Source organism: Glandiceps talaboti, chromosome 9 (assembly GCF_964340395.1).
Source record: "Glandiceps talaboti chromosome 9, keGlaTala1.1, whole genome shotgun sequence".
NCBI classification, from domain to species: domain Eukaryota; kingdom Metazoa; phylum Hemichordata; class Enteropneusta; family Spengelidae; genus Glandiceps; species Glandiceps talaboti.
The window spans coordinates 1,520,000-1,538,002 of record NC_135557.1 but is presented as its reverse complement, the minus strand read 5'-3'; the positions used below and the strand labels follow the sequence as shown (position 1 = coordinate 1,538,002).

At 37.7% G+C, this 18,003-nt stretch overlaps 1 protein-coding gene across 1 annotated transcript in view; it reads right to left on the bottom strand.

Annotated features, from left to right (window-relative positions):
* The window catches only part of LOC144439675 (coatomer subunit alpha-like), an 83,411-nt gene extending 68,667 nt beyond the window's left edge, over positions 1-14,744 (bottom strand). The window contains exons 1-3 of the mRNA XM_078128908.1: positions 14,604-14,744; positions 12,711-12,824; positions 4,841-4,995 (exon numbers count right to left, since the gene is read on the bottom strand). Coding sequence (XP_077985034.1) covers positions 4,841-4,995; positions 12,711-12,824; positions 14,604-14,643 — 309 coding nt within the window. The 5' untranslated portion in view covers positions 14,644-14,744. The remainder of the gene's footprint in view (positions 1-4,840; positions 4,996-12,710; positions 12,825-14,603) is intronic.
* Between the last annotated feature and the right edge of the window lie 3,259 nt (positions 14,745-18,003).

The window sequence follows — 18,003 nt, the reverse complement described above, 5'->3', positions numbered from 1 at the left end:
GTACCAGCAGCCGGCACACCTCATTCCTGCTGGACCAATTGTGTTTGCAAGAATACCTGAGCCAATTGACTTGCCAGTTGTGCTGCTAGTTGGCTGTATTACTTGTTTTGGAAATATCTGATGTATGGCCAATGTTGACATCATTTAAAGGTTCGTCCATGTCACACGAAACAACAACAACCAAAACTGTTAGAAGTCTTGCACTGGTTTCCTGACTGAGTTACAGTTGCAGAAGACTTAGACTTGCTGGACTTTGACTTCAACTTTTTAGTGTCTGACATACTGAAGTATGCTGGACAACAGTGTTTAATGCTGTTATTGACACAGCATGAAGAAAGGTACTGATGTACATTTAGCCTACTTATGTGATGAGAAGTGTGCCACCTACCAGCATAGGAAGGTAAAATGCTATTTTTAAGAAACAATGCTATGACACTGCTGAATACCTTAGTCTTTCAACAAATTCCTTGGGATATAAATTACAGGACTACATGTACAACATCGATGTAGGGATACAAACTACAAGACTACATGTACAACATCGATGTAGGGATACAAACTACAAGACTACATGTATGACATCGATGTAGGGATACAAACTACAAGACTACATGTATGACATCGATGTAGGGATACAAACTACAGGACTACATGTATGACATCGATGTAGGGATACAAACTACAAGACTACATGTATGACATCGATGTAGGGATACAAACTACGGGACTACATGTATGACATCGATGTAGGGATACAAACTACAAGACTACATGTATGACATCGATGTAGGGATACAAACTACGGGACTACATGTACAACATCGATGTAGGGATACAAACTACAAGACTACATGTATGTCATCGATGTAGGGATACAAACTACAAGACTACATGTATGACATCGATGTAGGGATACAAACTACAAGACTACATGTATGTCATCGATGTAGGGATACAAACTACAAGACTACATGTATGACATCGATGTAGGGATACAAACTACAAGACTACATGTATGTCATCGATGTAGGGATACAAACTACAAGACTACATGTATGACATCGATGTAGGGATACAAACTACAAGACTACATGTATGACATCGATGTAGGGATACAAACTACAAGACTACATGTATGTCATCGATGTAGGGATACAAACTACGGGACTACATGTATGTCATCGATGTAGGGATACAAACTACTGGACTACATGTATGACATCGATGTAGGGATACAAACTACAAGACTACATGTATGACATCGATGTAGGGATACAAACTACAAGACTACATGTATGACATCGATGTAGGGATACAAACTACGGGACTACATGTATGACATCGATGTAGGGATACAAACTACTGGACTACATGTATGACATCGATGTAGGGATACAAACTACAAGACTACATGTATGTCATCGATGTAGGGATACAAACTACAAGACTACATGTATGTCATCGATGTAGGGATACAAACTACAAGACTACATGTATGTCATCGATGTAGGGATACAAACTACAAGACTACATGTATGACATCGATGTAGGGATACAAACTACGGGACTACATGTATGACATCGATGTAGGGATACAAACTACGGGACTACATGTATGTCATCGATGTAGGGATACAAACTACAAGACTACATGTATGACATCGATGTAGGGATACAAACTACAAGACTACATGTATGTCATCGATGTAGGGATACAAACTACAAGACTACATGTATGACATCGATGTAGGGATACAAACTACAAGACTACATGTATGACATCGATGTAGGGATACAAACTACGGGACTACATGTATGACATCGATGTAGGGATACAAACTACAAGACTACATGTATGTCATCGATGTAGGGATACAAACTACAAGACTACATGTATGACATCGATGTAGGGATACAAACTACAAGACTACATGTATGACATCGATGTAGGGATACAAACTACGGGACTACATGTATGACATCGATGTAGGGATACAAACTACAAGACTACATGTATGACATCGATGTAGGGATACAAACTACAAGACTACATGTATGACATCGATGTAGGGATACAAACTACGGGACTACATGTATGACCGATGTAGGGATACAAACTACAAGACTACATGTATGTCATCGATGTAGGGATACAAACTACAAGACTACATGTATGACATCGATGTAGGGATACAAACTACAAAATGTACAAGACTACATGTATGACATCGATGTAGGGATACAAACTACAAGACTACATGTATGACATCGATGTAGGGATACAAACTACAAGACTACATGTATGACATCGATGTAGGGATACAAACTACAAGACTACATGTATGTCATCGATGTAGGGATACAAACTACAAGACTACATGTATGACATCGATGTAGGGATACAAACTACAAGACTACATGTATGACATCGATGTAGGGATACAAACTACAAGACTACATGTATGACATCGATGTAGGGATACAAACTACAAGACTACATGTATGTCATCGATGTAGGGATACAAACTACAAGACTACATGTATGACATCGATGTAGGGATACAAACTACAAGACTACATGTATGACATCGATGTAGGGATACAAACTACAAGACTACATGTATGTCATCGATGTAGGGATACAAACTACAAGACTACATGTATGACATCGATGTAGGGATACAAACTACAAGACTACATGTATGACATCGATGTAGGGATACAAACTACAAGACTACATGTATGACATCGATGTAGGGATACAAACTACTGGACTACATGTATGACATCGATGTAGGGATACAAACTACGGGACTACATGTATGTCATCGATGTAGGGATACAAACTACTGGACTACATGTATGACATCGATGTAGGGATACAAACTACGGGACTACATGTATGTCATCGATGTAGGGATACAAACTACTGGACTACATGTATGACATCGATGTAGGGATACAAACTACGGGACTACATGTATGTCATCGATGTAGGGATACAAACTACAAGACTACATGTATGACATCGATGTAGGGATACAAACTACAAGACTACATGTATGTCATCGATGTAGGGATACAAACTACGGGACTACATGTATGACATCGATGTAGGGATACAAACTACGGGACTACATGTATGTCATCGATGTAGGGATACAAACTACTGGACTACATGTATGTCATCGATGTAGGGATACAAACTACGGGACTACATGTATGACATCGATGTAGGGATACAAACTACGGGACTACATGTATGTCATCGATGTAGGGATACAAACTACGGGACTACATGTATGACATCGATGTAGGGATACAAACTACAAGACTACATGTATGTCATCGATGTAGGGATACAAACTACAAGACTACATGTATGTCATCGATGTAGGGATACAAACTACAAGACTACATGTATGTCATCGATGTAGGGATACAAACTACAAGACTACATGTATGACATCGATGTAGGGATACAAACTACAAGACTACATGTATGACATCGATGTAGGGATACAAACTACGGGACTACATGTATGACATCGATGTAGGGATACAAACTACAAGACTACATGTATGTCATCGATGTAGGGATACAAACTACAAGACTACATGTATGACATCGATGTAGGGATACAAACTACGGGACTACATGTACATCATACACAAAACTACATCTGACATTCGATCTTTTTCAAAAAGACCATAAGAAAATGTCTAAACAACAATAACTACTGTTGTGTAGACAACAATTACAACTTGTGGAAACAATAACAACTGTTGTCTAAACAACAATAACGACTTATCGAAACAACAATAACATTGTCTAAACAACAATAAGGACTGTTGTCTAAACAACAATAAGGACTGTTGTCTACACAACAATATGGAGTGTTGTCTAAACAACAATAACAAACATTGTCTAAACAACAATAACAAACATTGTCTAAACAACAATAACAAATGTTGTCTAAACAACAATAACAAACATTGTCTAAACAACAATAACAAATGTTGTCTAAACAACAATAACAAATGTTGTCTAAACAACAATAAGGACTGTTGTCTAAACAACAATAAGGAGTGTTGTCTAAACAACAATAAGGAGTGTTGTCTAAACAACAATAAGGAGTGTTGTCTAAACAACAATAAGGACTGTTTTCTAAACAACAATAAGGACTGTTGTCTAAACAACAATAATGACTGTTGTCTAAACAACAATAAGGACTGTTGTCTAAACAACAATAAGGAGTGTTGTCTAAACAACAATAAGGAGTGTTGTCTAAACAACAATAAGGACTGTTTTCTAAACAACAATAAGGACTGTTGTCTAAACAACAATAATGACTGTTGTCTAAACAACAATAAGGACTGTTGTCTAAACAACAATAAGGAGTGTTGTCTAAACAACAATAACAAATGTTGTCTAAACAACAATAACAAATGTTGTCTAAATAACAATAAGGACTGTTGTCTAAACAACAATAAGGACTGTTGTCTAAATAACAATAAGGACTGTTGTCTAAACAACAATAAGGACTGTTGTCTAAATAACAATAAGGACTGTTGTCTAAACAACAATAAGGACTGTTGTCTAAACAACAATAAGAACTTGTCTAAACAACAATAAGGACTGTTGTCTAAACAAAAATAAGGACTGTTGTCTAAACAACAATAAGGACTGTTGTCTAAACAACAATGACTGTTGCATTTTTGTCATATTTATACAATAGTAATCATTGAATAACATGAACTTGTCCAAAAACTTTGACAGTGAGTTTTTATTTGACTTACATGGTGACACTTTGAGAGTGAGAGTTTTTATTTGACTTACATGGTGAAATACTGTAGTTCTGATGTAATCCAAATGGCCAAGTAGAGTAAAAAGACAACGTTTTAGTTTGTAATTCCAAACTTTGATTTTATAATCATCACCACCAGACACAAACAATGGCTGCTGATTATGAAAACATATACCACGTACTGGACCTGTAATCAAATAAAAAAAACTTATATATATAATATTCTATGACATTAACTCTTTCACCACTAATCTCCACATGGCACTGTATGCTATCCACTAGACTGTACAGTACATGTACATGTATGCTATCCACTAGGCCCCTCATTAGCACACACATGATAAAAGTATGAGTGAGTGTTACATAATCAAACTGATATATAACAAGTCATTGAAAATGACATAGTCCCGCTATGATTGGGTTTTAAGGAACTGGCAGTTTATGTTGTCATTTTCAAACCTGGTTTATGTTGTTTGGCCTTATATGGTTGTTTTTGATATCACTACTCTGTTCAAGCATGTCTGAGTTTATGGCTTTGGACATGAAAACTGCACCAACAAAATGGCTGCCAGGCAGTCATATCGGATTTGTATCACGATGAAAATGAATGTGCACATGTATGTCATCGAACACTGTGCTAATACGAACTTTGAATGAGATCTATTCAAGCATGTCTGAGTTATGGCTTTGGACATGGAAAATTCGCAAACAAAATGGCTACCAGGCAGCCATATTGAATCGTATCACAACAACAATGAATATGCATATGTATGTCATAGAACACTATCCTATGACCAGCTTTGAATGAAATCTGTTCAAGCATGTCTGAGTTATGGCTTTGTACATGGAAAATTCGCAAACAAAATGGCTGCCAGGCAGCCATATTAGATCATATCATGACAACAATGAACATAATACCAACTTTGAATGAGATCTGTTCAAGCACGTCTGAGATATGGCTTTGGACAGGTAAAAATTCGTAAACAAAATGGCTGCTAGGCGGCCATATTGGATTGTATCATAAAACAAATTGACATGTATATGTATGCCATAGCATGTTGCCCCTGTACCAAGTTGATAACTGTGGATGGTAAGGGAAGTGTTAGATGACATTGATAACTATGGATGGGAAGGGAAATGTTAGATGACATTGATAACTATAGATGGGAAGGGAAGTGTTAGATGACATTGATAACTATAGATGGGAAGGGAAGTGTTAGACGACATTGATAACTATAGATGGGAAGGGAAGTGTTAGATGACATTGATAACTATAGATGGGAAGGGAAGTGTCAGATGACATTGATAACTATGGATGGGAAGGGAAGTGTTAGATGACATTGATAACTATGGATGGGAAGGGAAGTGTTAGATGACATTGATAACTATAGATGGGAAGGGAAGTGTTAGATGACATTGATAACTATAGATGGTAAGGGAAGTGTTAGATGACATTGATAACTATAGATGGGAAGGGAAGTGTTAGATGACATTGATAACTATGGATGGGAAGGGAAGTGTTAGATGACATTGATAACTATAGATGGGAAGGGAAGTGTTAGATGACATTGATAACTATAGATGGTAAGGGAAGTGTTAGATGACATTGATAACTATGGATGGGAAGGGAAGTGTTAGATGACATTGATAACTATAGATGGGAAGGGAAGTGTTAGATGACATTGATAACTATAGATGGTAAGGGAAGTGTTAGATGACATTGATAACTATAGATGGGAAGGGAAGTGTTAGATGACATTGATAACTATGGATGGGAAGGGAAGTGTTAGATGACATTGATAACTATAGATGGGAAGGGAAGTGTTAGATGACATTGATAACTATAGATGGTAAGGGAAGTGTTAGATGACATTGATAACTATGGATGGGAAGGGAAGTGTTAGATGACATTGATAACTATAGATGGGAAGGGAAGTGTTAGATGACATTGATAACTATAGATGGTAAGGGAAGTGTTAGATGACATTGATAACTATAGATGGGAAGGGAAGTGTTAGATGACATTGATAACTATAGATGGGAAGGGAAGTGTTAGATGACATTGATAACTATAGATGGGAAGGGAAGTGTTAGATGACATTGATAACTATAGATGGGAAGGGAAGTGTTAGATGACATTGATAACTATAGATGGTAAGGGAAGTGTTAGATGACATTGATAACTATGGATGGGAAGGGAAGTGTTAGATGACATTGATAACTATAGATGGGAAGGGAAGTGTTAGATGACATTGATAACTATAGATGGGAAGGGAAGTGTTAGATGACATTGATAACTATGGATGGGAAGGGAAGTGTTAGATGACATTGATAACTATAGATGGGAAGGGAAGTGTTAGATGACATTGATAACTATGGATGGTAAGGGAAGTGTTAGATGACATTGATAACTATGGATGGTAAGGGAAGTGTTAGATGACATTGATAACTATGGATGGGAAGGGAAGTGTTAGATGACATTGATAACTATGGATGGGAAGGGAAGTGTTAGATGACATTGATAACTATAGATGGGAAGGGAAGTGTTAGATGACATTGATAACTATGGATGGTAAGGGAAGTGTTAGATGACATTGATAACTATGGATGGTAAGGGAAGTGTTAGATGACATTGATAACTATGGATGGGAAGGGAAGTGTTAGATGACATTGATAACTATAGATGGGAAGGGAAGTGTTAGATGACATTGATAACTATGGATGGGAAGGTAAGTGTTAGATGACATTGATAACTATAGATGGGAAGGGAAGTGTTAGATGACATTGATAACTATGGATGGGAAGGGAAGTGTTAGATGACATTGATAACTATAGATGGGAAGGTAAGTGTTAGATGACATTGATAACTATGGATGGTAAGGGAAGTGTTAGATGACATTGATAACTATGGATGGTAAGGGAAGTGTTAGATGACATTGATAACTATGGATGGGAAGGGAAGTGTTAGATGACATTGATAACTATGGATGGTAAGGGAAGTGTTAGATGACATTGATAACTATGGATGGGAAGGGAAGTGTTAGATGACATTGATAACTATAGATGGGAAGGGAAGTGTTAGATGACATTGATAACTATAGATGGGAAGGGAAGTGTTAGATGACATTGATAACTATGGATGGGAAGGGAAGTGTTAGATGACATTGATAACTATGGATGGTAAGGGAAGTGTTAGATGACATTGATAACTATGGATGGGAAGGTAAGTGTTAGATGACATTGATAACTATGGATGGGAAGGGAAGTGTTAGATGACATTGATAACTATGGATGGGAAGGGAAGTGTTAGATGACATTGATAACTATGGATGGGAAGGGAAGTGTTAGATGACATTGATAACTATGGATGGGAAGGGAAGTGTTAGATGACATTGATAACTATGGATGGTAAGGGAAGTGTTAGATGACATTGATAACTATGGATGGGAAGGGAAGTGTTAGATGACATTGATAACTATGGATGGTAAGGGAAGTGTTAGATGACATTGATAACTATAGATGGTAAGGAAAGTGTTAGATGACATTGATAACTGTGGATGGGAAGGGAAGTGTTAGATGACATTGATAACTATGGATGGTAAGGGAAGTGTTAGATGACATTGATAACTATGGATGGTAAGGGAAGTGTTAGATGACATTGATAACTATGAATGGTAAGGGAAGTGTTAGATGACATTGATAACTATAGATGGTAAGGGAAGTGTTAGATGACATTGATAACTGTGGATGGGAAGGGAAGTGTTAGATGAAATTGATAACTATGGATGGTAAGGGAAGTGTTAGATGACATTGATAACTATGGATGGTAAGGGAAGTGTTAGATGACATTGATAACTATGGATGGTAAGGGAAGTGTTAGATGACATTGATAACTATGAATGGTAAGGGAAGTGTTAGATGACATTGATAACTATGGATGGGAAGGGAAGTGTTAGATGACATTGATAACTATAGATGGTAAGGGAAGTGTTAGATGACATTGATAACTATGGATGGTAAGGGAAGTGTTAGATGACATTGATAACTATGGATGGTAAGGGAAGTGTTAGATGACATTGATAACTATGGATGGTAAGGGAAGTGTTAGATGACATTGATAACTATGGATGGTAAGGGAAGTGTTAGATGACATTGATAACTATAGATGGGAAGGGAAGTGTTAGATGACATTGATAACTATAGATGGTAAGGGAAGTGTTAGATGACATTGATAACTATAGATGAGAAGGGAAGTGTTAGATGACATTGATAACTATGGATGGGAAGGGAAGTGTTAGATGACATTGATAACTATAGATGGGAAGGGAAGTGTTAGATGACATTGATAACTATAGATGGGAAGGTAAGTGTTAGATGACATTGATAACTATAGATGGGAAGGGAGGTGTTAGATGACATTGATAACTATAGATGGGAAGGGAAGTGTTAGATGACATTGATAACTATAGATGGGAAGGGAAGTGTTAGATTACATTGATAACTATAGATGGGAAGGTAAGTGTTAGATGACATTGATAACTATGGATGGTAAGGGAAGTGTTAGATGACATTGATAACTATGGATGGGAAGGGAGGTGTTAGATGACATTGATAACTATGGATGGTAAGGGAAGTGTTAGATGACATTGATAACTATGGATGGGAAGGGAAGTGTTAGATGACATTGATAACTATGGATGGGAAGGGAAGTGTTAGATGACATTGATAACTATGGATGGGAAGGGAAGTGTTAGATGACATTGATAACTATGGATGGGAAGGGAAATGTTAGATGACATTGATAACTATGGATGGGAAGGGAAGTGTTAGATGACATTGATAACTATAGATGGGAAGGGAAGTGTTAGATGACATTGATAACTATGGATGGTAAGGGAAGTGTTAGATGACATTGATAACTGGATGGTAAGGGAAGTGTTAGATGACATTGATAACTATGGATGGTAAGGGAAGTGTTAGATGACATTGATAACTATGGATGGTAAGGGAAGTGTTAGATGACATTGATAACTATGGATGGTAAGGGAAGTGTTAGATGACATTGATAACTATGGATGGTAAGGGAAGTGTTAGATGACATTGATAACTATGGATGGTAAGGGAAGTGTTAGATGACATTGATAACTATGGATGGTAAGGGAAGTGTTAGATGACATTGATAACTATGGATGGTAAGGGAAGTGTTAGATGACATTGATAACTATGGATGGGAAGGGAAGTGTTAGATGACATTGATAACTATAGATGGGAAGGGAGATGGGAAGGGAAGTGTTAGATGACATTGATAACTATAGATGGGAAGGTAAGTGTTAGATGACATTGATAACTATAGATGGGAAGGGAAGTGTTAGATGACATTGATAACAAGTCATTGAGAATGGGTTTTATTTGGGTTTTAAGGAATTATCAGTACTCTGATCACCCAACATTTGTGAACCTAAAACAAACAGACTTAGATATGTTGTGTGTGCTTGTTGGACATGGAATATGCCTCCAACAATAAAGGATTGGTTGGGTATGGGGGATCATATCACGATGAAAATGGAGTCTGAGTTATGGCTTTGGACAAGGAAAATTCACAAAACAAAATGGCTGCCAGGCAGCCATATTGGATCGTATCACGACGAAAATGGATATGCACATGTACATGTATGTCATAGAACACTGTCCTAATACCAACTTTGAATGAGATCTGTTTAAGCATGTCTGAGTTATGGCTTCGGACATGGAAAATTCACAAACAAAATGGCTGCCAGGCAGCCATATTGGATCGTATCACGATGAAAATGGATATAATAATAATAAATAATAATTTATTTCTTATAAAAGAGCGCACTACACTGCGTCTCAGTGCGCTTTCCATAACAATACACAGACTGGAATTTTAAAATACAGATGTAACTTGAAACTATACAAAATATGTGTAATATATACTAATACGCTAGTAAAATAGATAAATGTTTGAATAAGAAAATAATGCTAATAAAAACAATGCTTACTTAAAAAGGGCGAAATTTAAGGTTGATGTAAAAAGAAAATCTGCAAAATTCAATAAAAATGTTGTTTAAAAAGGTAAGTTTTGAGAGCGGATTTAAAATTGTCGATGGTCTTTGAATTTCTAATACCTAGTGGAAGTGAATTCCAGAGAGTGGGTGCACAGATTGAAAACGCTCTCTGACCGTAAGTTTTGTTAAAAATACCAGTGGGTCTGACTAAGAGCAGCTTTTCCGCTGAACGAAGATTTCTTGTGGGTACATATGAACTAATTATTTCTGATAAGTACAGTGGTGCCATGTGATTAATTATCTTAAAAGTTATCAGCAGAGTTTTAAATTTAATTCTAGCATCAACCGGTAGCCAATGCAAGTCAATCAGTACTGGAATGATGTGGTCCGATTTACGTTTACAGCATACAAGACGAGCGGCGGCATTCTGAAGAGATTGTAGGCGACTTAACTGACACTTAGGTATTCCATTCAATAGACTGTTACAGTAGTCGAGTCGTGATGTCACGAATGCGTGTATCAGTCTCTCTGTGCAGGTTTTATCAAGCAGCTTGCGAATCTTGCCAATCCTATATAGGGAAAAGAACCCACTTTTGCAAATTTGACTAACATAATCAGACATAGAGCCGTCATTTCGTAAATTGACACCAAGATTTCTTACGGAAGGGGATGGAACTATGTCTGATCCACCGATTTTCAGGCTTGTCAGTTGTTCAACGTCAGTTTTTAACTTTGACGAAAACTGTATAACTTCTGTCTTGTCATCATTTAGGACTAACATATTCATTTTCATCCAGGAACGGATATCATCAACACACAGTTCTACATTCGATAAAATGTCAGCTGGCCTATCACAGATGACGTAAATTCCCGAGTCATCTGCATACATGGTGTAGTTTAGGTTATATTTCGTAATGATGTCTTCTAGTGGAGCGGTCTATAATGTGAATAAGACGGGTCCGAGAACAGATCCCTGGGGGACACCATATTTCAAGACTGACGTAGATGATTTTAAAGAGTTCACTTTTACATACTGACTGCGATTGTTAAGATATGATGTAAACCACGCTAGTGCTGAACCAATGATACCAAAGCGATACTCTAGTCTCTTTAGATATGCACATGTATGTCATAGAACACTGTCCTAATACCAACTTTGAATGAGATCTGTTCAAGCATGTCTGAGTTATGGCTTTGGACATGAAAATTCGCAAACAAAATGGCTACCAGGCAGCCATATTGGATCGTATCACAATGAAAATGGATATGCACATGTATGTCATAGAACACTGTCCTAATACCAACTTTGAATGAGATCTGTTCAAGCATGTCTGAGTTATGGCTTTGGACATGAAAATTCACAAACAAAATGGCTGCTAGGCGGCCATATTGGATCGTATCATGACAACAATGAATATGCATATGTATGTCATAGAACACTGTCCTAATACCAACTTTGAATGAGATCTGTTAAAGCATGTCTGAGTTATGGCTTTAGACAGGGAAAATTCGCAAACAAAATGGTTGCTAGGCGGCCATATTGGATCGTATCATAAAACAAATTGACGTGCATATGTATGCCATAGCATGTTGCCCCTGTACCAAGTTTGAAAAAAATCGGTCCAGGCATCTCCAAGAAACGGCTGCGGACGGACGGACGGACGGACGGACGGACGGACGGACAGACGGAACCCAATCCATAAGTCCCCGTTCCGAACTTTGTCTGCGGGGACTAACTATAGATGGGAAGGGAATTAGGAAATTACAGCCCTACAAGCCAACCTTCATTTTATCCTCCATGCAACCCCCTCTATGCAACCCCCTCCCCACCCTGATTATTGCATATAATAGTATACAATGTAGAGTAAAGACTTACCATCATGTTCATCAAACTTGTCCAGTAGTGTACACATACGATAATCCCATAACTGTATAATTCCATTATGTAAACTAGCCAGAATCCAGGGTCTTTTAGGGTGAAAGGATAATCCTAAATAAAACAGACATTTTCACTATTAGTTTACAAGCACACTATGTTTGTTTTATTAAGATTTTGTTACTTTAATCCATATTTGGTTGTGTATGTGATATTTCAATGTATGTATTTGCAACTATGATGTAGAAAATTTATTTTCCATTCAAATGACACCTTATTTTTCAAAAATAAGCAACTAAGTATTTTTATATCAGTTTGATTACATAACACTCACTCTCACATTATGTTAGTGAGGGGGCTGGTGGAGAACAAACAATCACATAAGGCCAGTGGTAGTGAAATGGTTAACTGGAAGCAAATGCTATAATTTCTGTACACCACATGAGCGAGATATGTCAGCGTTCTACTAATTTCAAAATACTGCATGTGTTGCTACTGTTGTCAATTTTGACTGGATTGGGGTACCTGTGAACATTTCTTGGGTCTTGAAGGCTCTGTAATTAATGTTGGATTTAGGTAATGACCGATTTTTTGGCAGGTACTTGTATTGCATAATTTAGCAAAAAAAATCATCCAACTTCGTGATTCAGATCTGAGTCGCTTCCATCTATCTATGTTTACGTTACAGGAATTGTAGCATTTGCTTCCATTTAAACATTGGAACGACTAAAAGCACAAAAACTGCAGAAAAAAACCTCACTCACTCAAAAAATCTATGTAATGTAATTGGCAGTATGAACCTAGGGCCAAGGGGGGCATGTAATTGGCAGTACAACCCTAGGGCCAAGAGGGGCATGTAATTGGCAGTACAACCCTAGGGCCACGGGGGGCATGTAATTGGCAGTACAACCCTAGGGCCAAGAGGGGCACGTAATTGGCAGTACAACCCTAGGGCCAAGGGGGGCATGTAATTGGCAGTACAACCTTAGGGCCAAGAGGGGCACGTAATTGGCAGTACAACCCTAGGGCCAAGAGGGGCACGCAATTGGCAGTACAACCCTAGGGCCAAGAGGGGCATGTAATTGGCAGTACAACCCTAGGGCCAAAGGGGAGGGGGGGGGGGGCACACATTGTTTAGAATACTGTTTTCCTACAAACCCTGCTACATGTAAATACTACAAATACTGTAAGTCTCTTATCACACAGACAGATAGGAAATTAGACTTAAAACATTGTTACAAGGAAAACAAAAAGCCAAGAAATACTACATGTACATACCCCTATGGCATTGGTACAGCACAACCTTTGACTGTCCACAGTTTGACATTGGACAGTTAGTTTAGCAAATTTGGCACACTTTGTGATTGATTTAATTTTATCAATCACCACTTCTACAACATATCCTACATTTCAGAATGTTCGTCAGGATTTTAAATCACTCCTCCATAAATAAACGTGTAACTAAATCTGCACAACTCCCGAGCTAAGCTTCGGTACACGCACAGGCACTCGAATCAATCTGTATGATTTTTTTTAAATGTGTAGTAAATATTTGCTGTGCATTAATTTATACATCGTTTTTTAAATCATACAGATTGATTCGAGTGCCTGTGGTTACAAGTACATGACGTTGTACAATTCAATTCTTTTATTACTCAACTCACAATATCAGAGAGTGTGGTATGGTATTACAATTCAAAGATAATACAAAATTGTATAGTACGGACAATTTACAAAAATAGTTCAGCCTGTACAGGGAGCTACTGGAGGGTATAGTACACCTGTATGTACCAGTGTACCACTGCCAGAGTATTGTAACGAATCATGTGTACGATCATTGATATAATGTATAAGCATTATTTGCTGTGGAAGGGGGATGGGGCGATTACGTACCTTTTACCCTAGCTGACTTGGTCTCGAACTTGGTTAACATCGTGAATTTCCTCAAAGTGGCAAAGCAACCAGTTCCGTGTATATTCAGCACCAACTTCTTAGTGAAACCGGCTTGTACGAAACCAATATGGCTGCCACGTCATGAGCGGACACGTCTACCCATAATGCCCTATAACATGTTGCATGTGTTGGCCGGCTTCCACCTCTGACTCGTCTGAGCCACTTCCTGACAAACTATATAACGAAATGGAAGGGTTTGGGTAATAGTAAGCAAATTGTAGAATTTGTATGTTTCATAATGAACTGAAAACAATAAAAAAAGAAATGTGATTGAGAGATAGAAGTTGAAAAAAACACACAATTAAATTACTATAGATATATATAGCATATTTGCAGCTAAGCTTCAGGAGCAGAGTGGCGCAGTGGAAGCGTGCTGGGCCCATAACCCAGAGGTCCATGGATCGAAACCATGCTCTGCTAATGTGATTTTTTTCCCCCTTTCACATGTGGTATTTTCCTCCCGAAGAATAACCCACACCCCCAATCAAGATTGGTTTTATTTGTAACTGGAACTTTTCTTTCTTACCTTTGCCAACTTTGAATTTCTGTCTGCCGTAAGCCTTTCTCTGGAGGATTTTTACTCTTAAAGCCATTTTTGGCTATTCACAGACACTTTTAGACAATAATTACCAAGATTTACAAGGTAGCATCAACATGGAAAAAGCAACTACATATGCTTGCAAAATTGTTGACAAGGTTTTGATAGTATCTTAACAGTAAGAGGTAGGGGGAAGAGCTGGATACTGGGATGTGTACACCTCATGTAGGGAGGTCCAATTGGGGGTCTGGATACTGGGATATGTCCACCTCTTATGGAGAGTCCAATTGGGGGTCTGGATACTGCGATATGTCCACCTCTTATGGGGGGTCCAATTGGGGGTCTGGATACTGGGATATGTCCACCTCTTATGGAGAGTCCAATTGGGGGTCTGGATACTGGGATATGTCCACCTCTTATCGGGATTCCAATTGGGGGTCTGGATACTGCGATATGTCCACCTCTTATCGGGATTCCAATTGGGGGTCTGGATACTGGGATATGTCCACCTCTTATCGGGATTCCAATTGGGGGTCTGGATACTGCGATATGTCCACCTCTTATGGGGATTCCAATTGGGGGTCTGGATACTGGGATATGTCCACCTCTTATGGGGATTCCAATTGGGGGTCTGGATACTGGGATATGTCCACCTCTTATGGGGATTCCAATTGGGGGTCTGGATACTGGGATATGTCCACCTCTTATGGGGATTCCAATTGGGGGTCTGGATACTGCGATATGTCCACCTCTTATCGGGATTCCAATTGGGGGTCTTTCCATAGAAGCTTTGGAATGTTTTACTCATAAAGCCAATTTTGCTGAATGATATTGTTGGTTTAATGCATGAGTGACCTCTGGGGTTAGGGAGTCCTAGGGATTTCCTTTGGCAGATCTAGAGTTTTTTGCTTCTATAGGCAATTTTAGGTTTTTCATAGCCTCTGGGGTAATATTTCCAAGCTATGAAAAGCTATTAAAAGCAAATATAAGTTTGTTAATGAGTTTCCCATGTCACATAAAAGTGGCCCTGAACATTGGTTATGGGGCATTAATATTTCTTGTATAGTAAAGTCACCGGTGTGTTAGAGAAATGTAGGTGGTCATACCTAGTGTATAATAGAAAATTGAATCTGATTTGTAGTCGTCGAGAACATGTAGTGTCTGGAATAGCAAGTTTATTAATCCCTTGTGACAAGTTAATACTGGAGAGACTACAACAATTGAATTCTTTTATAAATATATTAAGATTACCATTACAAAACCTTCAAGTTCACTTTTGGCCCAAAGTACAAGATAAGTGAAGCACTGATTGTGAAACAGCCAAACATTTACATGGCATGTTCTGTAACTAGTGTAGCTAGGTAATACATGTAAAAAATTTATGTACAGTTATGTTTGAACTCTTACATGACTCAAGTAATATTAAAACATTCATGAAAGAAACAGAGACAAGAACACACACACACACACACACACACACACACACACACACACACATACATACACATACACATACACATACACATACACATACACATACACATACACATATATCTATTCATATATATATGCAGGCCGAAGAGAAGAAACTGACCTGTGCCTGGCATGTGTTTGAAATGTTTGCCATGATTTGACAAGTGCCCTGGTTGGAGAGGTACTAGCAGGTTAAACAGTATACTCAAACTTGTGTGTCATGACCCTGTCAAGAAATTTTTTCCATCACCCACTAATATTCGGATTTTTTTTTCGAGAAACGCCATTCGGCATCTTTTTTTCCTCAAATCTTCCAAGCCCTCCCCCAAGTTAGGAAATCAAATGGTCAACCCGTAAGGGAGGAACAGGTCATTTTCTACCACATGCAGTTGTTTCCCGAGATATGTTTCAAAATACAATAAAATATAGATAATATTGAGATACTTATGAAATTATATAATATTATTAGGAATTAGGGTAAAATAAGTCGAGTTACTAGGATCGCGTAAATCCACACGCCGCGAAATATAAACGTTTATATTGTAGTGAGAGTAAAACTGAATATAAACGTTTATATTGTAGTGAGAGTGAAACTGAATATAAACGTTTATATTGTAGTGAGAGTAAAACTGGATATAAACGTTTATATTGTAGTGAGAGTAAAACTGAATATTGAAGACAATTTTCAAAATAAACGTTTATATTGTAGTGAGAGTAAAACTGAATATTGAACACAATTTTCAAGTACTCTATGGCTTTCAATAATTTGTATGGTTGGAAAAAAAGTGCTCTCTATGGGGGGGGGGGCACTCCTTCTCACACCCTCCCCACTAGCTATCATGATGAGGGAGTTTATTTCGCCCAAAATCAAGGTTGAAAGAGAAAATCCTGCTAACTACAGGCTGCAGCCTAATGTGAGATATTTTTGTGCAACATCCTTCTGTAAAGAAATCTCTCATTTTTAATATATATATATATATATATATATATATATATATATATATATATATATATATATATATATATATATATATATATATAACTCGGTGAGTATCAATCTGCTAAGACAGTGCTCTATACCGCAGTGGCAGAGCGTAATAGTGTCTGATGATCGCAATATGCGTGAAACTCCGAGTTACACCCAAGAAAGAGTTCCAGTACTACCAAAACTATATATATATATATATATATATATATATATATATATATATAACGCAGTTACAGTTGTGAATATCCAAGTGTGTCGAATCCCTTCATTTAACTAGTCAGACTGAATTGATTGTATAAGGTACACCTGTATGTAATTCAGGGCCATTCTTTCCATAGCAA